Source organism: Schistocerca nitens, chromosome 8 (genome assembly GCF_023898315.1).
Source record: "Schistocerca nitens isolate TAMUIC-IGC-003100 chromosome 8, iqSchNite1.1, whole genome shotgun sequence".
In the NCBI taxonomy this organism is placed as follows: Eukaryota; Metazoa; Arthropoda; class Insecta; order Orthoptera; family Acrididae; genus Schistocerca; species Schistocerca nitens.
Window position 1 is genome coordinate 20,294,164 of NC_064621.1, and position 23,824 is coordinate 20,317,987.

Below are 23,824 nucleotides of genomic sequence, written 5' to 3' on the forward strand. Positions count from 1 at the left end.
CTGGACAACCTTAACCAGAAAGTTAACTTTGCTAATCATTAATATATTACTTAAAAAGTTAACTTTGTTGAACATTAAAGTGTTACTTTACACGAGATTTACTGGAAGCTGAAGTTAATTGGTAACTTGTAATACTAAATTTTATGTTGTGGGTACAGCGAAATGAGCAATGAATGAAACACATTATGTTGCGTAAATAAAAATTTTTTGGTTGGAAATGTTTAGTTAGGATATCGAAGATAAAGAAAAAATAGTTTAATCATTCAGTTTTATAATTATTTAGGTATCAGCGTTAAATCATGGTAGAGTCAACATAGAGAAGAGTAAGACAGTATCTGATCATCAGCAATGCGTCTACCCAATGTTCTCGTCAAAACTGAACTTTACCTGGGGTTGAAAGTTTATATCAGCTTCTCAAATGACTTTGATTTGATGGTATGTAAAGGAATCAAGTTCGTAACAACAAAGTTTACTATACATTGGTCCACGCTACCTTGAGACACACCTCTGCCAGTTGCTTCAATGCTGAGAGACTCTCAAATGCTTCTCTGTCATTTTCTTTTAACCAGATTACTGCTACTGGCTCCGCAGTCAATATCTGAATGCCCAAGATCGATTTTTCTTTTAGGCTTTCCTCGACCGGATTTTGTCTTTACTGTTTCTTCAGACTGTACATATGGCACCTTATGTGCTCTCCTTAGGTGTAGTTTCAAATTTTTAAGGCTCAAAGCATCAGTCCTAATTGTTGGGTGTTTTTTTAAAAAAAAGGAAAGCACAGTTTGCAGTTGAAAAGTATTCGTTCTCCCGAACTGGATACAAAATTAACATAATCAGTTAAATTCACCCACAGACACCTATAATCTGATTCTGTGATGTAGTTTCCACAGCCAGTCCACTAACAGAAGGTAATGCTTTTTTCCAAACTCGGTAAACTAACAGTAATAAATGGCCAACACCTATTGTTTCTTATTCGTACTTCATTTAGTTGACCAATCGTGTCATCTTGGCATAGCCAGTCATCTGCCTGACCGGTACTTTTCAGAACATGATTTATGTGGGTGGCAATGTGCTATTTTTCCCATAAATAGCAGGTACCTAACTAACGATTAATGGACTCAAAGTTAATGAAAGTTAAAGAGTTCCTTGTCGTTTTTCAAAATTAACTTAAAACTTAGTCTGTTACTTGAAAAGTTAGCTTTGTTAATTAATGAATAAAGCTTTTGTGACCACTGTTTTTAGCAATACACGTGCCTCAGAACTTGCAACTGCATATCATATTTGCTGTACCTTTTTCGTACACTACTTTAGTCAAGCAAGGTTATGTTATTAACAGAGAAAATCTGGTTTATCCAAGTTCTTCAGAATTTAAAGAGAGCATTTTTGTGTAAAAGCTCTGTAATAACTGTCACAAAAAATATAATTTATTATGTGTTTTTTAGAAGCTGCTTTGCATGATTTGAGAATTTTTGCTGCACCAGTACCCTCTGTATCAATCAAAAAAGTGAACACTAACAAATGTTTTGGTTAGCATAAATGGCTTGGATAAGTTGGAAATTTTGTCAGATTTTGGAATGTGTTCATAGGGGACAGACTGGGCACAATTTATGAAGAGTACTTTTCACAGAGAGAGCTTGCAATATTATATTTATTCCACATTTTGAAAATTACATCACATTAATAATATATTTACATAAATGTACGCACTTTACATACCATAGGGCCACAACTTTTCAGTACCTTACTGGAAATGGCAGTCCCATATAAACTTAAAGTGCATGACAATGCCATCGTACCCTTAGTCCTTACTTATTGGGACTATTTGCAACACTTTTTCTCTACAACTAGTGTACAGAAAAAAATGTATCTTGCATCTAGGTTTGAGAATCTGTTATCCAGATATAACACTAGAAAGTAGTTTTAGTATCCCTTTGCTTTGTGCCTGAGCTTTAACAGTGTTTCAGCTATTCCGTATTGTTTAAGAGATAGAATTTCTGAGTATAAATCTGGTAATGTAATGAGTACAGTTCATGACAACCCCTCTCTTGATCTTTTTCCCAGTGCCAGGCTGGCTGATGGCTGCATAGTACAGTTCTGTTATTACAGCATAATGACTATGCATCAAATACCATGCAAAGTTGTAATGCCATAATTAAGATGTCAATAATGATGTGGTATGGCTAAATTTGTCACAGGTATGCAGCCTCCAAAGGTGATGAATGTTCACTGAGTTCTTCGAGCTGTTCTTAGAACACGTGTGATGGTTATGTTCACTGTTACCTTGAAAGATGCCATTCTCATTTGTCAAAAATTGAAACATTGTCTAACAGATACAGTGTGTACAGAGATCATAAAAGCAGATGACAGCTGATAATCTGTAGGAGCAAGGGAAGTGAGTTCTTGCAATATAAACATAACCCAAACTAAAAAATGGTACCACATGCCTGTGGTTTATGCTAGTTAGTGAAATTTCTGCGCACTGGGTGGAATAAAAGCCAGCCCAGTTATTTTTGATTACAAGTTGAGCATTTGAAATTCTTGTTCAAGAAGTGGTGGTGTTTTTACAAATGAAGTTTCATGAAGCGTAGATGGTGATTTGTGATTTCTCAGATGTACTTCATCTGTGCATGGTGATATGTAGATTAGCAGGTATAGTACACACATCCGAGGAAATGTTATCATGTTGATTGCTGTTTTATTGGGTGATTATGTGCTTCACAATGTTGTGTTTGTAACTATGCTGCCATCATTAAACCTCATATTCTTGCTGACTGCTAGTCTCTACATGTACATCTACATCCATACTCCGCAAGCCACCTGACGGTGTGTGGCAGAGGGTACCTTGAGTACCTCTATCGGTTCTCCCTTCTATTCCAGTCTTGTATTGTTCGTGGAAAGAAGGATTGTCGGTATGCTTCTGTGTGGGCTCTAATCACTCTGATTTTATCCTCATGGTCTCTTCGCGAGATATACGTAGGAGGGAGCAATATATTGCTTGACTCCTCGATGAAGGTATGTTCTTAAAACTTCAACAAAAGCCCGTAACGAGCTGCTGAGCATCTCTCCTGCAGAGTCTTCCACTGGAGTTTATCTATCATCTCCGTAACGCTTTCGCGATTACTAAATGATCCTGTAACAAAGCATGCTGCTCTCCGTTGGATCTTCTCTATCTCTTCTATCAACCCTATCTGGTACGGATCCCACACTGCTGAGCAGTATTCAAGCAGTGGGCAAACAAGCGTACTGTAACCCACTTCCTTTGTTTTCAGATTGCATTTCCTTAGGATTCTTCCAATGAATCTCAGTCTGGCATCTGCTTTACCAATGATCAACTTTATATGATCATTCCATTTTAAATCACTCCTAATGCGTACTCCCATATAATTTATGGAATTAACTGCTATTTTGTAGCTAAATGATAAGGGATCTGTCTTTCTGTGTATTTGCAGTACATTACACTTGTCTACATTGAGATTCAGTTGCCATTCCCTGCACCATTCAATTTGCTGCAGATCCTCCTGCATTTCAGTACAATTTTCCATTGTTAGAACCTCTCGATATACCACAGCATCATCCGCAAAAAGCCTTAGTGAACTTTCGATGACATCCACCAGGTCATTTATGTATATTGTGAATAGCAACGGTCCTACGACACTCCCCTGCGGCACACCTGAAATCACTCTTACTTCGGAAGACTTCTCTCCATTGAGAATGACATGCTGCGTTCTGATAACTAGGAACTCTCCAATCCAATCACAGAATTGGTCATAGTCCTTATGCTCTTACTTTGATCATTAAACGACTATGGGGAACTGTATCAAACGCCTTGCGGAAGTCAAGAAACACGGCATCTGCCTGTGAACCCGTGTCTATGGCCCTCTGAGTCTCGTGGACGAATAGTGTTAGCTGGGTTTCACACAACCGTCTTTTTCAAAACCCATGCTGATTCCTACAGAGTAGATTTCTAGTCTCCAGAAAAGTCATTATACTCGAACATAATACGTGTTCCAAAATTCTACAACTGATCGACGTTAGAGATACAGGTCTATAGTTCTGCTCATCTGTTCGACGTCCCTTCTTGAAAACCGGGATGACCTGTGCCCTTTTCCAATCCTTTCGAAAGCTATGCTCTTCTAGAGACCTACGGTACACCGCTGCAAGAAGGGGGGCAAGTTTCTTCGCTTACTCTGTGTAAAATTGAACAGGTATCCCATCAGGTCCAGCAGCCTTTCCTCTTTTGAGCGATTTTAATTGTTTCTCTATCCCTCTGTCGTCTACTTCAATGTCTACCATTTTGTCATCTGTGCGACAATCTAGAGAAGGAACTACAGTGCAGTCTTCCTCTGTGAAACAGCTTTGGAAAAAGACATTTAGTATTTCGGCCTTTAGTCTGTCATCCTCTGTTTCAGTACCATTTTGGTCACAGAGTGTCTGGACATTTTGTTTTGATCCACCTACCGCTTTGACATAAGACCAAAATTTCTTAGGATTTTGTGCCAAGTCAGTTCATAGAACTTCACTTTCGTATTCATTGAATGCCTCTCGCATAGTCCTCCTCACACTACATTTCGCTTCACGTAATTTTTATTTGTCTGCAAGGCTTTGGCTATGTTTATGTTTGCTGTGAAGTTCCCTTTGCTTCCGCAGCAGTTTTCTAACTCGGTTGTTGTACCACGGTGGCTCTTTTCCATCTCTTCCGATGTTGCTTGGCACATACTCATCTAACGCATATTGTACAATGGTTTTGAACTTTGTCTACTGATCCTCAACACTATTTGTACTTGAGACAAAACTTTTGTGTTGAGCCGTCAGGTACTCTGTAATGTGCTTTTTGTCACTTTTGCTAAACAGAAAAATCTTCCTACCTTTTTTAATATTTCTATTTACGGCTGAAATCATCGATGCAGTAACTGCTTTATGATCACTGATTCCCTGTTCTGCATTAACTGTTTCAAATAGTTCGGGTCTGTTTGTTAGCAGAAGGTCTAATATGTTATCGCCACGAGTCGGTTCTCTGTTTAACTGCTCAAGGTAGTTTTCAGGTAAAGCACTTAAAAAAATTTCACTGGATTCTTTGTCCCTGCCACCCGTTATGAACATTTGAGTCTCCCAGTCTATATCCGGCAAATTAAAATCCCCACCCAGAACTATAACATGGTGGGGAAATCTACTCGAAATATTTTCTAAATTATCCTTCAGGTGCTCAGCCACAACAGCTGCTGAGCCAGGGGGCCTATAGAGACATCCAATTACCATGTCTGAGCCTGCTTTAACCGTGACCTTCACCCCAATTATTTCACATTTCGGATCTCCGTCAATTTCCTTCGATAGTATTGCACTTCTTATCGCTATAAACACGCCTCCCCCTTCACTGTCCAGCCTGTCTCTGCGGTATACATTCCAATCTGAGTTTAGGGTTTCATTACTGTTTACGCCTGGTTTCAGCCAACTTTCTGTCCCTAGTACTATGTGGGCATTGTGACAGTTTATTAATGAGAGCAGTTCTGGGACTTTTCTATAGATGCTCCTGCAGTTTACTATTAGCACATTAATATTGTTATTCCCTGTTGCATTTTGCCTACTCCTACCTTGCCGCATCTCGGGAGGCGTCTTGTTGGGCCTAGGGAGGGAATTCTCTAACCTGAAAGACCCACATGTGCACTCGACACGTACTCCGCTACCCTTGTAGCCGCTACCGGCATGTAGTGCACGCCTAACCTATTCAGGGGGACCCTACATTTCTCCACCTGATAGCGGAGGTCGAGAAATTTGCTCCCCAGATCTCCGCAGAATCATCTGAGCCTCTGGTTTAAGCCTTCTTCTCGGCTCCAAACCAGAGGACTGCGATTGGTTGTGGGAACTATACTACAAATAGTTAGCTCAGATTCCACCCCGCGAGCGAGGCTTTCCGCCTTCACCAATTCCACCAACCGCCTGTACTCTTTCTGTTTCCCACACTTCTTCTGATAGTTTGTCATTTGTCTGTGGTGAAGTAATCTTCTGTTGGTAGCTTTAAAGATCTCATTGTGTCATAAGGGCAGTTGAACAAGTTCACAAGTTGTCTTGCAGTTGTAATTCTCCAATATGTATGCTTATATGCAGTGATCCTAAGTATGCATTATTCAGAAATTACAATAAATGATTTAATAACAAGCATTAAGTGCCATTAATACAACAATGCAGTCATTGACATGAATGTCAGTGCCAAATAGGGTTCTCCTACAGTGCTATTGACATCTGTATGCATCCTGAGCCGCCAACCACTCACTACTGCGAACAACTTACTTCCATAGCTCGGTGATTAAAAGAGTGTAGAATACTTATCATACAAGAAATGTGCATCTTTGCATGACATCATTTGTAAAAAACTTTGTTTCAGTACCCTCAACTGTTTCATGAAATATGACGATTGTTACAACCACATAATTCCTGATTCACTGGGACACAAATGGGAGCGATCACACATAACCATCTGTCAAATTTAAAAATTAATAACTTGAAAATGAAATGAGATATCATTCTGCTCTCAGTTTTAAGTAAAATTTTGATATCCTATCTACATTACACATATTTCAACTGTAGGAGCTTAAATCAATTGTATGCAAAGTTTAAGCAATGCTTTTTTACCTCTGCAAACCCACAATATCGTGCAGTGTTTTACTTCTTTTGATGCAGTGCTGTACTGTGACTTAAAAAATAAGTCAGTCCTTTATTGAAGGAAGATATTAGACTGTAAGATGTGCAAAAGTCAGTTTTTTCTTTCTTTCTTTCTTTCTTTTTCCCATGAATAGTTTTCTTAAAACTGGATAATGATCGTTTCACAGGGGCCGGAACACTGTCTCTCAGCACAGGTTTCAGCATTTGGCATGGAGTACAGTAGCAAAATGGCCATGCTCAGCACAGAATGCAGAGAGCATGCCTGTAACAGTGAAAGTGTTAAGAGTCAGAAAATAAACTAAAATACCAATAGAGGATTAAATCTGTAACCTTTGGAAGTGGTAATTTGACAGTCATTGACTGAGCCACCAAGCTACAGAATTTTGAAATTTATGTGTCTTTGCCTAATAGTTGTTGATCGCTGGGATGGCTACAGTCTGATTAAAATTACTTGATAGCTGACACTTCACGTGTTGTAGGTGCCTTCCTCCAGTCAGAATGCTCAACTTCACCAAAGTTTTCGCCGTTGCAAAACTGCCACAACAAACAGTCAGTTCACTTCTGATTCCTTGTCTGGATTTTTTTCTTGTTGTGCTTGGATCCCGAATCCTGAGTGTAGCCCTTTTATTTCGCATTTTATTACACGTAATAAACACACCCAAAACAACATACAGTGTGTAAACTTTTAGATGGCAGACCTCTTCCTAGTCCTGAATCGGTAGAAGTCGGTAAACGTTGGGAGGCTTCAGTAGGCACGCAGTTCCGACTGCTGCCAACATTACGTAGCTGACAGTGTTGTACAAGGTAGCCATTGTCGTCTGCTTCGTTATTGTTTTGCACTGTACTGTTCTGCGTGTTTTTATTGTGCAGTTGTGCTAAACAGTATCAAAATGAGTGAAGAGGCAGTTGCTGGCCCGTCTTGGGACTCGCTAACAACCCCTACCGGTAGGCCTACGGTTAGAAGGAAACCAGTATTACGTAGTGATGCTCGCTAAATTATATTGCGTGTGATTGAATGCTGCGAAAGGGAAAGGGAGCAGAAAAAATTGCTACACCCCATTTACAAATCTTTTGTGAGAGCTGCTACGTACACAGGACAAAGCATGCGTAGCATTGGAAGATTCAAACAGTTTTTCAAGAATCATCCTGGTGTATCACCACAAAAGCCTGGCAAGAAAAGGTGAGTTTCCATTTCAGATATTTTGTTCGCGATCACTTTGAAGGAGCCCCGTATTTCGTCCGAATTACCTTATATTTCATTTTTCCTGGCTACCGTATTGCTTTGTATGGAAACACCACTGGTAACTATTATTGCAATCGGATGAATGGTTTGTGAGCGCATAGTAGACAAACATACATACATTCATATATATATATATATATATATATATATATATATATATATATATATATATATATATATATATATAAAAAAAGAAAGATGATGAGACTTACCAAACAAAAGCGCTGGCAGGTCGATAGACACACAAAAAAACACAAATATACACACAAAATTCTAGCTTTCGCAACCAACGGTTGCTTCGTCAGGAAAGAGGGAAGGAGAGGGAAAGATGAAAGGATGTGGGTTTTAAGGGAGAGGGTAAGGAGTCATTCCAATCCCGGGAGCGGAAAGACTTACCTTAGGGGGAAAAAAGGAAAGGTATACACTCGCACACACACACATATCCATCCACACATACAGACACAAGCAGACATATATATATATATTTTTTTTTTTAATGTACATGACGATTTCAGTTTCGTTTACGAGCAACATTTAAAGCGAGTTTTACTTCCAGGCCTTTCGTCTGCTTTCGTGTAAGCATGACGCGCCCTTTGTAGTGCCAGCACTGCAACTGGTAGCCGTGCCTTGTCCCCCCCCCCCTTCCCCGCCCCAACGGCTCCTCTCCCTTCGCCAGCCTATGCTTACTTCCTCCTCTCCCCACACAACTCTGCCATCGTACAGTTAACACACTGTACACACAATGAAGGCAACAGAAGAACACACATTTCGCACACACCACAAGCCAGAAACTACTGGATTCTTTCGCTCAAGATGTGATTTGACTTCACATGTTGAGTTACCATCATCACAGAGATCAGCTACTGGATTCTTTCGCACAAGATGTGATTTGACTTCACATATTGAGTTACCATCATCACAGAGATCAGCTTACAGTAGGTAAACTTCATATGACGTGATGTGAAACCGAACTTTTTGAAGGCAGCAGAAGGGGTGGTGTTTTTACAAATGAAGTTTTGTGAAGCATGGATGGTGAAGTGATTTCTCAGGTGTATTCCATCTGTCCATGGTGATGTGTAGATTAGGAGTTATAATACACACATCCGAGGAAATGCTATCATATTGCAAATGAGTGTTGCAACTTGTTCTAGAGATAAATAAATATAATAGTTTGGTTTAAAGGCTTTCTGTAGCAGTAGCAAAGTTTCAGCTTGAGATACAGAAGTTTGTGGATTTGAATCCTGTCGAATGATAATATTTACTTATTTTTAAATCTTTATCAAAATGACTATTATTATTTTTAGTTAATTAGTTTCAGCATATATTTTTTTATTTTTAATCTTTGTCATATCGTTTTCATCATTGTGTGATTTTCTTATTCACTCTTACTTTTCTTCGTGTCATACTTTTTTGATTTGGAATCTGTCTGTGTCACATATAACCTGTAAATGAGTTCCAGCCAGGACTGCCATCAGTCAGTATTGCATCAGCACACGTAGAAAAAGTGACATCTTATAGTTTCCTTTCACTGTTGGAACTGAATTTTTTCTGTTTTGAGTTTGCTCGCACAGGTCAGCCTTAATTGCTATCAGCAAAGCGAACATGATTAACACCTCTGCTACAGGTCACTGACCGCTGCGCACTTCTACATGTTGTGATTAGGACAGGACTCAAGTGTAAATTCAGGGCTACAGAATTTGTTGTCTGCAGCAGTTCAGTGATTAGTCATTTAAAATCTGCTGCTGACAAAGCATCTCGTGTTCTAATCATACCTAATGGCAGCAGCTTACAACATTGCTCCATGTTACATGAACAGCATTTTAGCACTCGTCAAGTGATCCACTGTGTTTGTGTATCGCCTTCAACCAAGCGGTAACCAACATGGCAATACTGCAGTGCCAAGTGATAGACATCAGCTATCAAGCAATTTTAAATGGAACATGGGTTTGCACTATATTTTTATTGTTGCTATAGTCCGTTAATATTACACATTTTGTGTCTTTCATTGTAGATGTTGCAGAAAATCTTCCTAAGGAGCCTGCTTCAGCCCTTTTATGGGCATACTATTACTTAGCCCAGCATTATGACTTTTTAGGGAACACAGAAAGGGCACTTTATTACATTGATGCTGCCATTGACCATACACCTACTCTTATAGAACTTTTTGTAACAAAAGGTCGGATTTACAAGGTAAGTCTTTGTATATGTATTTGACCCTTTTATGAATAGATGAATTATTTAGAAACCATGTGACACACTACTTGAAAATCAGCATGAAACATGGGTCTATTAAAAACAAGTAATAGAAATAAAATTTCTGACAAAATGTAAGATGTGTTCTGTTACTATTGATTATTAGAGATTTGCATAGCTTGTGGAAGTTTCATTCCGGATACATAATTCTAATTTGACTCGAGCAGAAGTAAAATAATTTGTTGGTTTTGTGACACCCTTATTATTATATTTCACTTTTCAGTGTTCTACTGGTTTCAGTGTTAATCACGTAACATAATAACAGTAGTGTATGTTCTTTTATACATATATTGCCCAACTGCGTATTGTGTCTGATTCAGTCAGTTTTCCTCTTGATGTTACAGTAAAAATATATAAGTTCTCTGAACAGAGTAAGCATCTTTATTTGGACATTAGATTTGAAATAAAAAAAAAAAGACAGGTAGTGACAGCTTCTATGCCTTGGATTCTCCAATAAAGTTCTTGACTCTATTCTTCTGTGTAAATGTCGTCAGAATAAGAGCAAAACTGTCGATCATCGTTTGATCATTTCTCGCGTTAGTTTCTTGAGCAGTATATGTTTACAACCCTCCCAATCTCTCTATTTGATTTTTTTCGTACACACACAAATACTTGAGTACAGCTTATTAATTGAACTGCTATTATAGTCGAATAAAGAAATGACATTAAATTAGCAGTTATTTTTATTCTTATGCTACCAGCCACATTCATTTATCTTATATTTAACACGCTGTAGTGCATTTCAAGCATGTTTTACTCAGCATGTGGTATCAGTCACAACAATGGAGCACATCTTCGTGATAGCAACTATAGATTTCTGGCCACATACTACCTGCTGCCTCCCCCCAAATACCCACATAGCCACTCCAGCACAAGGACAGTGAACAAAACAGTCCTAGGCTAGTTTCAACTAAGACAGTTTATCTTTAAGTAACATCTTTATACATAAACACAACTGTGATCGCATTTAAGTTGCATTTGAGCAGTGTTCTCCACACCTGCAGAGATATACCTGTTCCACGTCAATGGTTCCTATGGTAATCAAGGCATGTAAGATCTGAAGATAATCTCTTTTAAGATCAAAATCAATCATCTAAAAATAAAAACAAACAACTGAAATTTGATGACAACTATGTGTATTGAAATAATTTATAATATTGTAAAATCACTGTTTTTCCTGGAACAATGTTCCAAAAAGTTATAAACACCTGATGATGAGAGGATAATGCTTGAAATCCATTGCAGTGTATCAAATTAAACAAAAAATAAATAAATGTGACTGATGGCAGAAAAATACAAGTAATTATTCCGCACACAGTCACAGTTCCTAAACATAACCAGCATGGCCACAGTTAACACATTCACTAAAAGCTGATGCTTATATGCATCAACATGAGCAACACATCCAGTTCTGTTAATGCTAGCCTGCAGCAAATGTATTAAATAAATTAGTTATTGCTGGCTCTGATTATAAGAAAACATTGTGTGTGCTTGTTTCGTTACGATATTGAAATCTAGGAGCACTACTGATGCTTTATGGCTTGAAATGTATATCTAAAGTACTAGGAGTGTATTTAGTTTATGGTTGTCTTGTTAACATTTCACAACATGGTTCATTAAGTAACATACTTCATAAAACATGTTTCTCATATAATGTTTTGTAAAAAAAACTTAGTTTGTAATTTTTTTGGAATGTGTAATTTCTTATCTTAAATATTACTTTCAATAGCATGGTGGAGATGTAATAGAGGCATACAAGTGGCTGGATGAAGCACAAGGGTTGGATACAGCAGATCGATATATAAACTCCAAATGCGCCAAGTACATGTTGAGAGCAAACCTAATCAAAGAAGCAGAGGAAACATGCTCAAAATTCACAAGGGTTTGTAGCAGTTGTGTACTAGTTTGTGTTGATTACAAATTTGTAATGATGTTTCTCATGTAGAGCTTATATTGCCTAAAGAAGTACAAATCAAAAGCAGGCAATAGTTTGTTGTTTTTTGTGTGTTTTTGATTCTTATGTTGATATTCTGATTCCTCACTTTATCCAAGTTCTCTTAGACCTTGAAAAGGTGATCTCTCAAGTGTTTCTCCTGGTAATATGCACAGTTTTGCTTGCAAATGGGTGTTACCACTGTTCTTAGGATGAGTGATTTGTGTCCTAAACACATTTTATGCAGTTTACACTTCCCTTATCAGCAATTTCCAGTGTTAATCCCCCCCCTCTTTCCTTCACCACTCAGGTCCATGTTATTACACTTTCAGAAATTAGTCTATAGTGTAGAAGGAATGGTCAGTTAGATATTATTTCAATTTGAGTTTCATGTGGTTTTATTACCTATTACATTATTTATCACTGGATAAGTGGTCAGAGATTTTTATACTGGAATCACTCACTACTCTCTGTGCTACCGTAAGGTTGAATGAAGAATATTGTAAGTCATTTCTCCTTCCAGTATTATATTCATGATTGTTATTGTTGTTTTAAAATTGTGATTCTTCATTGGCAACAAATTATTCTTATTAAACACTTTTGTGCAACAAACACCATGTTCCTCAGTGATGACTCACCCCAGAATATGTCTTCGTGAGTGTTTCCTCGAAATCAGTTGTTAGATCTCTGGATAATGCAATAAATGAATGCTTGGAATGTCTCATATCCACATGTAAGAAAAGATTACTTCTTACTAGGTGGTCCTCGCAGTTCATGTTTTCTTCCGTAATGCAGTTGCTGTCACCCCATATGGTTTCCAGCAGTGCATTGAAGTATGTCTTTCTACTTTTTCTATTTTGGTGACAGGTGTTGACGGGCAAGACAATTCATTAATAGACCTGTGGAATTTTTTAGGTTAATTTTTCAAAGTACTTGGACTTTATTTATTGGTCACCGTATTTCTAGTACTGAAAGGGTCCTGTTAATCAGTGCCCCTTTAACCATAGATTAACTCTTTCAGTTGACTCCTTCTCCTTAGCATCAAAAGGTGCTGAAAGAGATTTCTGTTGTTCAGTGTATCCTCTGGAATAATACACCAGGTTAGTTTGAACTCGTTGTATTGATTGTAGGATATAATTCTAGATAATGACAGATAGAGTGCATCTGCATGTATTCCAAGCAGACAAGAGAATGTATGTTTATCAGAGTCCATCTTGACAATAACAACTGGTACAAATATATTTCAGCGTCATTTGTTCTCTGGCGAGCATTTCTTTGATTCTGTGGAGATCACACTCCCTCCATGCCCTTCACCACAGCACCACAGGGTAGACTATGCCACCCAGCAGATAGAAGAGTACATTTGTGACCTGCCTCACTGAAGCACATGGTCAGTACAACTCCAGTCTGCATAAACCATAAAACACCTCCTGAAAGTGAGATTATTGCCTACTTACTAACTCCCTCAACGTGCAAACATCTTTTGAGAGTCAAAGGAGAGCTTGGAAAAGTGAGACATCTCTTTGTCAGAACAACATGTCGCACTCACAGTCCCTAACAACAATTCTTCATACCACTTGTAAATTTTAGTGCAGGATGAAGTATAGTTCTAAAACTCTCTTTATTTTTTGTAAATTATACCACTGTACTTTGTACACACAGGGAGGCACTTTTTTAAATGTGTCCTTGTTTGCTTTTGGTCGCATAATATCTCTAGTGGTTGAGATGCAGCTGAGCAATTGGGCGTTATTAGAAGATGCTAGGACATATAGCCCATGCCATACTCTGGCTGTTTGATGAGTGTTTGTTCCATAAAGAAACAAAAAAAATGAAATGATCATATGGCATTGTTGACCGGGAGGCCCTGTCTGGGGAAGTTCGGCTGCCAGGTGCAAGTCTTATTGCAGGTAACTCCACATTGGGCAACTTTCGCATCGGTGATGATGAGGACAACACAACACCCAGTCCATGGGCGGAGAAAATCTCCAACCTGGCTGGGAATCGAACCCGGACCCGCTGCATGGGAGGCAAGCACGTTACCACTCAGTTAAGCAGGCAGACCATAAAGAAATAATTTGTAGTGATCTAAGCATTGTAAACAGAGGGATATCCAAAAGAAGTTGTGGACACACGTAGTTGTGCATTTTTCAGAGTTCTAGATTGACAAGGAGGGTATCATATGATTCCATCCAGAGAGTTATGTATGACCAAAAGGCTGGTGGTTGTAATAAGCAGAGTAGTAATGTTTTAAAATCCCATTGGTTTGAGTATGGATGGAATGGACTTTTAGTTCAGATTCTGTCTTGTCAGCGGAATCTCGCTTTTATGCTCTTCAAGGACCTCAGAGGTGTAAAACGTGGAAAATAACTTTATAAGCTATAAAAGTTGTGTATAGGATTCCCCCTCCTAAATTTCATAGTTTATATGTGATATATGTACATATCAGGTATCAAAATATTCACCAGGAACTTGTTTATTATCTAATAAAGGTTATCTGAATTTTGTACTATGTTTAACTGCTGATGTAACTGGAACTGGTAACTGTCTGCGACTGAGCAAGGTGGCACAGTGGTTAGCACACTGGACTCCCATTCAGGAGGATGTCGGTTCAAGCCCACATCCCGCATCAGGCAAATGCCGGGATGGTTCCTTTGAAAGGGCACGCCTGACTTCCGTACCCATTCTTCCCTAATCCACTAATCCAACGGGACCGATGACCTTGCTGTTTGGTCCCCACCCCAAAACCAAACAAGCAACCAACTAACTGTCTGCCTGTCTGTGAAATAGAAACATATGACTTAATTTCATTAATCATAATTGATGTTTTTGGAAGGCCTGTACCCGTGTCATTTATTATTTAAATAATGAAACACTGCACCTGTTAGATATTTTGACAAATTTCAAGAATTTCTTGTCACTGTCAAGTGTAGATATTTACATTTATGTGATGTTTGCATGTGTGTTATTCGGCCTCCCTTGTAATATAATCATCTTTCGAAATTTGGCATGTGTGATAAAGTTATGTAAACAGCGGGGAAAATGTTAATTCCAGGAACATAAAAGCAGTGTTATGCTGTATATTTATATATTTTAATCACATTAGGCCACCCACCCACCCACCCATCCAGCCAGCCATGCATGCTCCAAGGCCCACTTCCAGATGGGGAGCTGTGCGTGTGCCAGGTTGAATCTGTCCGGTGGATTAACAACGAGGTTCAGTGTGCTGTCTAGCTTGGATGTGATTTTTAGGTTGTTTCCTACATCCCATTATGTGAATACTGGGCTGGTACCCAACCCCTGCCTCAGTTACATGATTCACCAATATTTTAGAATAAAACTTTCATTCACTTTCCTATTAACACACAATCAGCTGGGGTACACACATTCCATTCTGAAGGATAATGTCATGGTCACTAGAAGGACATCTGGCCACCCATAAAAATAAACATGCTGAATCCATAAATAACCATGCCCACCCTGCGTTGATGTGCGACAAAGGCACAAGGAAGAAAGGAGAATCACACTAGCCTGCCTGATAACCATGCACAGTAAAGCATGCACTTGTGGGATACATGGAGGTGCATTGGCTCCGGATATGATCTACCCTGTGGATTAATGATGGGGCTCTTACACCATCCAACCTGGACGTGGTTCTTAGACAGTTTTCCACATCCACATAGGTACTGGGTTGGTTTCGCCTTAGTTACATGATGTGCAAACACTTTAAAAAACAATATTACATTAACTTGTATGATACACAATAGACGTAGACAAAAAGGGATATGTGGATTGCTGTTTTCTAGAATGAAGTTCATTAGTTACATTTCTGTCAAAAGATATATACAAAAAAGACCAAACTAATGGTTATTAATCACCAAGATTTAGATCAGATCTAACTTATAGGTTGCTTAAAGCATCTGGATGTAGTGAATTGTGAATATCTACCATTTCTAATCACAGACTCAGGGAAGTATGATAATGGAAATAAAATGATGAATCGGTCTTGGCCGCCTACATGGTTAAATTCATTAAGATCTGGCAGAACAGAGCAATACGGAAAACAGCAAAGATACACCTGATGGAATCATTGGTGTTCACTGTGTTTTTGTGTAGCTGAGAGACCTGTACAGTAAAAGCAAGTAACAAGAACCAAATTAATGCCTACGAGAAGTTTTGTTGGCGGAAGAAGGTAACATATATGATTAACAGAAAGGAGAAGCAAATCTTCTACAACAGAAAAGCTTAACATCACAAGAAGTTTTATCTTCCCATATCAGTTAAAGACACTTCCAGTTCTTTGGACACGTTTCGAGAAGAGAATGGGATAATTTAGAATATACCTTCTTGCAGGGCAGAATCAAAGGCAGAAGACCACAAAAAGGAGCAGCAAGAAGATGCTTGATACAAGCAAATAAGATTACCAGACTACCTCTTCACATTATATTAAGATGATCTGAAGATCATTGTGGATTAAGACACATAGTCAAAGATTCAGTTACTTAAGAAATTAATGAGAAATCATGTCATGATACTCATTGATGAGTAAACTGATTACATGATTATGATGGTGGTGGTGGTGGTGGTGGTGGTGGTGGTGGTGATAGGTTCTGTGCGAAATTGGGTAACTACCGTACTTGGCCCCGTGTTGGCTGAATGTAGGGCACTGGAGTGTATGAATGAATTTTAATTATATTGATTGCAAAATATTTTAGCACATACAATGATAATCTTGTTGTTGAACATCACCTCCTCCCTCCTCCTTCACCACAATAACAATATAATATTTTCATAAACTTTGACAAGTGAATTAGGTTTTGTACTGTTATGTGATACTGGAAACGTCTGGGAGAAATAAAACTATAGAAGTAAAGGTTGCTGCTAATTAATCATATAACTGATATGATATGTTGAGCAGTTGACATGCTTATAAGCAAGATTGAAAATGGTGATGAGCTTCTAGACAAAGTCCTCCTCCAAAGCTAACGAAATAACTATCCTGTGCTGTTGTCCATTGGTGTGGAGGTCATGACAGCTAGGGTGATGAGATGAACAGAGAGGCAGGTAAGAGGAAGAAGGGGTGGTTGATTGTTGTGAGGGAGATAGCAAGGGAATGGGATAGGAATGTGGCACTGGTCAGTTTGCCCAGGTGCGGACCGGAGAAGGTGCTTGTAGTGCATGGATAAGTGGGTTGTGAAGTTACCAAAGATAGAAGGAGACCATGAAATGGAGTGAAGTGGGATGCATGGGGGCAGGATGAGTGTGAAATGGGGCTAGTGGAGTTTAAGACCAGCAAAATTGTGGGATCACAGGATGTATTTTAAGGACAGTTCTCTTCTATGTAATTCAGAGAAGCAGGAATGGAGGACGGGAGATCAGATGGCATAGGCTGTGAAACAGCCATTGAAGACAAGCATGTTGTGGTCAGCAGTATGGTGCCACCAAATGTTTAACCTTGGTATGAGCCACAGTTTGGCAGTGGCCATTCATTCATGTGGACAGAATTATCTCAAAAGTTGGCCGATTCATTTTTCAGTTGGTGCTTTCTTTATTCAGCAATTCATATTTTCTTATCTGTTGTTTCTAATTTTCCTACAGGCATAATCCTATATTATCATCATCCTGATTATTTTTGTGTTACCTTTATCCGTATGATAAATTGTTCGTAATGTACTGTGTATGCAGTTCACATTGTTCCACAACCAAGAGTCCCAATGTTAATGAATTATTGACATCACTGAATAAAATTTTTAGCATTAACATTTGTTATAATTCGTGTAATGTATTTGCTATCTTTTCTCAGTCAGTTCAATTATCTTGTTTCCAGGAAGGTGTTTCAGCAATGGAAAACTTAAATGAAATGCAGTGTATGTGGTTTCAGACTGAGTGTGCTATGGCATACCAGAGATTAGAGAAATGGGGAGAGTCGCTAAAAAAATGTCACGAAGTTGATAGGGTAAGTAATATTTGTGTTCTCTTTGTGTGCCTACGTAGTATTCTGAGGTGAAGCCCCAAGTGGCAGATACATAAAAAAAGAAAAGTTGCAAAAACCAGACTATCCAGTTTTCATCCTTTTCCAGAGAAGATTATAGGGCACACATACTCTTGCTCTGATGTGTTACATTATTAGTGGAGATAATTCTGGGCATGGAAGATTTTTTGAACAACTAATAAAATGCATACAAGTAAGCTCAACATTGAAAGTTAGTTTTCCTTATACTTTGTTATTTAACCGTAGTGTAATATGTCATTAAAGTGAAACTACTCTGCCTGACAAAAGAGCTGACACACAGAGAAGACATGGTTGGATGTCAATGTTAACTTCGTATACACGCATACTCGACAGTTATGTAAGTGATTAGCATTGCAATGCTCTGTGACGGGTAGATAGTCATCAGCGTTTGTTGGTTGTTTGTGTTTAGTGTTGTTACCAGGTCCGATAGAGTTAGGGCATGAAGAGCATCAAGTGTTGAGCTATCACAATCGTATCTTGCACATAAATGGTAACGATACCCACATAGCACTAGGGACAGAAAGCTGGCTGAAACCAAGTGTTAATAGCCATGAAACATAAACTCGGGCTTGGTAGATTGCTATTCACCACATAGTGGAGAGGCTGAGTCGCAGACAGATGCAACAAAAAGACTGCTAAACAAGTAAGCTTTTAGCCAAGAGGCTTTCTTCTGAATTTGACGACATGTATACACACACACACATTCACGCAAATACAACTTGCATACACGACAACTGTCACCAGCTACTGAGGTCAGTCTGGCCTCAACACCCAGAGACAGTGGTTTGTGTGTGTGAAATGTGTTTGCGTGAATGTGTTTGTGTGTGTTGTCTCATTCAGGAGGAGAACTTTTGACAGTCTTTATTGTCTTGCCTGTCTGCGACTGACAGCTCTGTTTTACTTTGAACGGCACAGTTTCTGGTGATGTCCAGGCACTATTTTCAATGATGTAATGATTAGATTATATAATGATTTAAATACGCAAAGTTCGTGGGCATGTGCTGTTTCTGAAATCAATTGGTTGCCAGAAATGTAAGTCTGTGTTATTCAGCAGTTTATTTGTAAATGTATTAAGTTCTATACAAAAATTATTATTATTAGGCTACATAACAGTTTCTGAAGATCAGCTATATTATTTCTCATTAACAAAATTCTTATTTTATGTGTACATAACAGATTCTGAACAACTACTTTTAACTACAAATTACAATCAGATAAATAGCAAGCTTAGTGAAATATTGCTTGTACCCAAGTCTATTATTCACTGTCTGGCCATCTGCTATCTACTGAAGGCCAGTTGTAGAGAACTCTGTAAAAGGATAGGTGCTCTTCAGGGATATACGGCTCCGATTTCTTGTGGCTATTTTCTTCTCACTTAGTGGTACACATTTTTCGTATGCTGCAGCCGTCAATAGAGTTACCGTTGTTTTTAAATCAAGAAGTAAACGAAAAGTGTACGTCACCAGGCTTCCAATGTATGGTTTTGCAATGACGTTCACACTGCACTCACTGTTGTATTCAAATTCCATGAATTCTGAAATGGTGAAGGGTTGTTTCTCATTCCGCGTGAGCACTTTGCTGTTCATTGTTTCCAAAGACAAGGCATTGCATTTGTAATATTTAGGCCACCATTGTTTGAAAGCCAGTACAAACTCTGTTGAAACAACTTTAACCTGGTATTCGTTAAAGGTACTTGCAGCAACAATAAGTTCTACAAACTGCACGATGCTATAAATCCTATCAACAGCTCGAATTTTCCTGTTAATCACTGCAAAGTCCCTGAACAGGGTAAGAATGAATGGCCTCTGACTGGGCAATAATGATAAATGCTGAGTAAACACTGAGATGCTGCAACTGCCATGAGGAACCTGACCATAATATTATTCTTATTCCGCCCTGGGCAGCCATCTGAAAATATATGCAGATATTTTATGTTTGGTGGCAACTCGTTTCATATGTAATCCAGCAGACTTCATTGGGACCCTTCTTTGCTACACCTTCGTGATAAACATAGAATGTTGCATATCCTGTCTTCAGGTTGTTGGTATTGAATATATTAACATTGAGTTGCCGAAGGTAGAAAACTTCCTGAACTGGAATGGTAGGAAGGGACAGATTTTGCATAAAATCAATGGCAATACCTGCAACATCCTCGTCTTTTTGACACAATACTTGTACTTCACGAATACGAGCAGAAAACTTTGCATCCCTGCGTTTATGAACCATCATTTCTGCAGCGGCAACCCTCTTAGCCTTTTCATTCAATGTTTTGTTTTGTAATTTATTTTGAAGTGCTTCACAAGTACCACATGTGTCAACTTGTGGTCGACCAAATGTAAGTGAAAAACGTTCTTTGAATATTTTAAAATAAAATTCATACTTAATATTATTTGCTTGGGGATGTCGTCATCTGAACTACTCATGCATGATTTTGACATTAAGTTGGCTATTTAAATAACACTGTTCTCTTGTGCCATAATGAGTAATTTTTTGAGGATAGGAATTTATGTGATCAATTATCAAACTTATTTCTGCACCACCAATTTGATTTCCCAATGCATTTTTACCCCTCTGGTCACTAGGCGACTTTCCACAAGCAAGCAGATTGCTTATCCTCCTCAACCTTTGGTTTGTGGCACAATGGATACTTAACAAAGCTTTCTTGCATACCTCTGATCGTCCAGTGCTGGAATTAATAAAATACTGAAAATTGTTGCATCTTGGTTTGCAGTTGCCTCCTTCTGGTACTCTTCTTCGTCTTCTGGAAACATTACCTACAGTAATCAGCCCTTGGATATAAGAATCTTGTGTGTCCTTTGATATTATGTCTAAAAACAAAGATGATGTGACTTACCAAATGAAAGTGCTGGCAGGTCGACAGACACACAAACAAACACAAACATACACACAAAATTCAAGCTTTCGCAACAAACTGTTGCCTCATCAGGAAAGAGGGAAGGAGAGGGAAAGACGAAAGGATGTGAGTTTTAAGGGAGAGGGTAAGGAGTCATTCCAATCCCGGGAGCGGAAAGACTTACCTTAGGGGGAAAAAAAGACGGGTATACACTCGCGCGCGCGCACACACACACATATGTGTGGATGGATATGTGTGCGTGTGTGCGAGTGTATACCTGTCCTTTTTTCCCCCTAAGGTAAGTCTTTCCGCTCCCGGGATAGGAATGACTCCTTACCCTCTCCCTTAAAACCCACATCCTTTCGTCTTTCCCTCTCCTTCCCCTCTTTCCTGATGAGGCAACAGTTTGTTGCGAAAGCTTGAATTTTGTGTGTGTGTGTGTTTGTGTTTGTTTGTGTGTCTATCGACCTGCCAGCGCCTTCGTTCGGTAAGTCACATCATCTTTGTTTTTACATACATCTTTGTTTTTAGATATATTTTTCGTACGTGGAATGTTTCCCTCTATTATAACCATATCTTTGATGTTATGTTGTAGAAAAGTGAAAATACTTCATTTCTTTCCTCTTCAGGAATTCTTCCAAAGCAGTTTCAGCGACATCTACAAAATTACACAATTTTTCAGTCACACAATAAATCATTAGTTTACTATTTTACTGACGTATAACCTCCCGTGTTAGAACATTACTTACTTGCAGTCCACACCAATGCTTTTCTTTGAAAATAACTTTCCACTGTAGTTTTTGTACTCTAAACCTTTAATTCGTGACCTTTTTTATGATTTCAAGCTGATACTCAACATTCTTTACACCTTTTTTCCTCTTTCTACTTTCACCACCATCATGTACATCCATATCTTCCCTGTTCAACATTGCTGTGTTTCACAAAGAAAAACCGTGTGAACACAGGGATGATATTACACAACAGACTAGCCAACGTTGGCTTCAGAAATAGCACTAGTCCTGGACAGGTGTTCCTTCTCCTCTCACTCATAATGTCGAGATCTTATTTGTCCCATTAAGAATGATTGACAAATGTTGTTTCTGCATTCATTCGATAGAGGGAGCGCCGTAACATGGAAATCAGCTCTTAACTTAAAAAGTGGACAAGTGTTGTTTCTGCAATCAGCGATTCATTGTAGGCAATAGGTTCCAGCTTTTTGCAAACATACTGTTTTTTATTTTGCCCAAACTTGTTTCAGCACCCCTGTGCCATCATCAGTGGGTTTCTGCTTATTGAAAACTGTAAAAAGTGAGTGTAATTTAGGTTGTAACTGATCTGACATGAGGCCTAAAGAAATTTTTTGTTCATTTTGCTTCTTATCTTGATTTTACATTATATTGTTTTGCAGAATCAACTTAGTGGTGTCCTGCAATGATAGCTCGTCATCTGCAGATCAAAATGATGTAATGTGAAATTCATTGGCAAATTAACACATCCCTTGATTTTTAAAAAATGTGATTTTGGCATGTCAAAATATTTTGTATATATATTTGTTACAAAATTTTGGCATGTCAAAATTTTTTGGTATATATTTGTTTCAAAATATATACGTAAAACAGTGTGTTTGCATAAGGTGGAACCTATATTCTATAATCTGACTGGAATGTTTATCGCAAAGATTGGTTGAACACTAATATGTGGGCTTGTTTATAGCAATAAAAAATCGATAATATCTATTGAGATCAGTTCAGTTTCAGAATGTGAAATAATTTGGTTGAAGGCAAGTGTAAAGGTGAATCAAACGTAGTCGTTGGATGCTTTTATTGTCACTCTGCCTCACCAACAGTATGGTGGAAGACACAGTGGAAATACTGGAAATATTTTGCTTAAGTTTCCTGGTAGTGTTTTAGTTTCAGGTGGAGATTTTTAACTTACCCCTGTAGACTGGGATACTAAAGTGATTAGGATGGATAGTAGGGACAGAGACTCATGTAAAATTGTTTGAAGTTCCTTCTCTGAAAATTACCTTGAGCAGCTAATTGGAGAACCAATTCATGAAGTTAACATCTTGGACCTGCTGGTAACAAACAGGCTCTAAAGTTCGACTTAACAGAGAACAGAGAATCAGTGATCGTAAGACCATTAAAGCATATTGAATATGGTTGTAAGTATGAATACAAAGAAAGGCAAGATGATGATTCTGTTTTGCAAGAGTGTCAAGAGGCATATGTCAGATTACCTGACAACCATCATGAAAATTTCATCTCCAGCATCAGCGGACAGAGATAAAGAGCATCATACAACATGTTTTAGACAAGTATCTACATCTACTGCTATACTCTGTAAATAGCTGTGAAGTGCACGGCAGAGGGTACACCCCATTGAAACAGTTATTAAGGTTTCTTCTCATTCTATTCACATATGGAGTGCAGAAAGAATGATTGTTTAAAAGTCTATGCGCGTGCTGAAGTTAAATCTAAAATAGTATCCACAATCCCTAGGTGAGATATACGTGAGTGTCGTCGATAGACGTCAAAGTATGTCCTGAGTGAGGGTCATCTTTAACTTCTGCTTGACCATTTCCAAACTATGTGTACCATTCATAACACTGAGTATAGCTTAATCACTCACCATCCTAGGCTTTCTGCATCAATGCAGATGCATTGCGCCCTTAACTCTGCCATCTCGAAATTCGGAAACTGTGCGACCCAACATTCTACAGTGCTGAACAATAACTAACAGACATTCAACAATGAAACTTCCGGCAGCCGCACATTAAACCAGGCATGTGCAAGGATGCCATTCGCCTTTCGCTCCAACACACCATTGGCGCAAAATTATGAATATTGGAAACTTTTTAACGGATTTCATAGTTGT

At 38.5% G+C, this 23,824-nt stretch overlaps 1 protein-coding gene across 1 annotated transcript in view; it reads left to right on the top strand.

Annotated features, from left to right (window-relative positions):
• LOC126199073 (N-alpha-acetyltransferase 15, NatA auxiliary subunit-like) overlaps nucleotides 1-23,824 on the top strand; it is a 137,736-nt gene that overhangs the window by 64,059 nt on the left and 49,853 nt on the right. Inside the window, exons 8-9 of the mRNA XM_049935791.1 lie at nucleotides 9,909-10,087; nucleotides 11,880-12,032. Coding sequence (XP_049791748.1) covers nucleotides 9,909-10,087; nucleotides 11,880-12,032 — 332 coding nt within the window. The remainder of the gene's footprint in view (nucleotides 1-9,908; nucleotides 10,088-11,879; nucleotides 12,033-23,824) is intronic.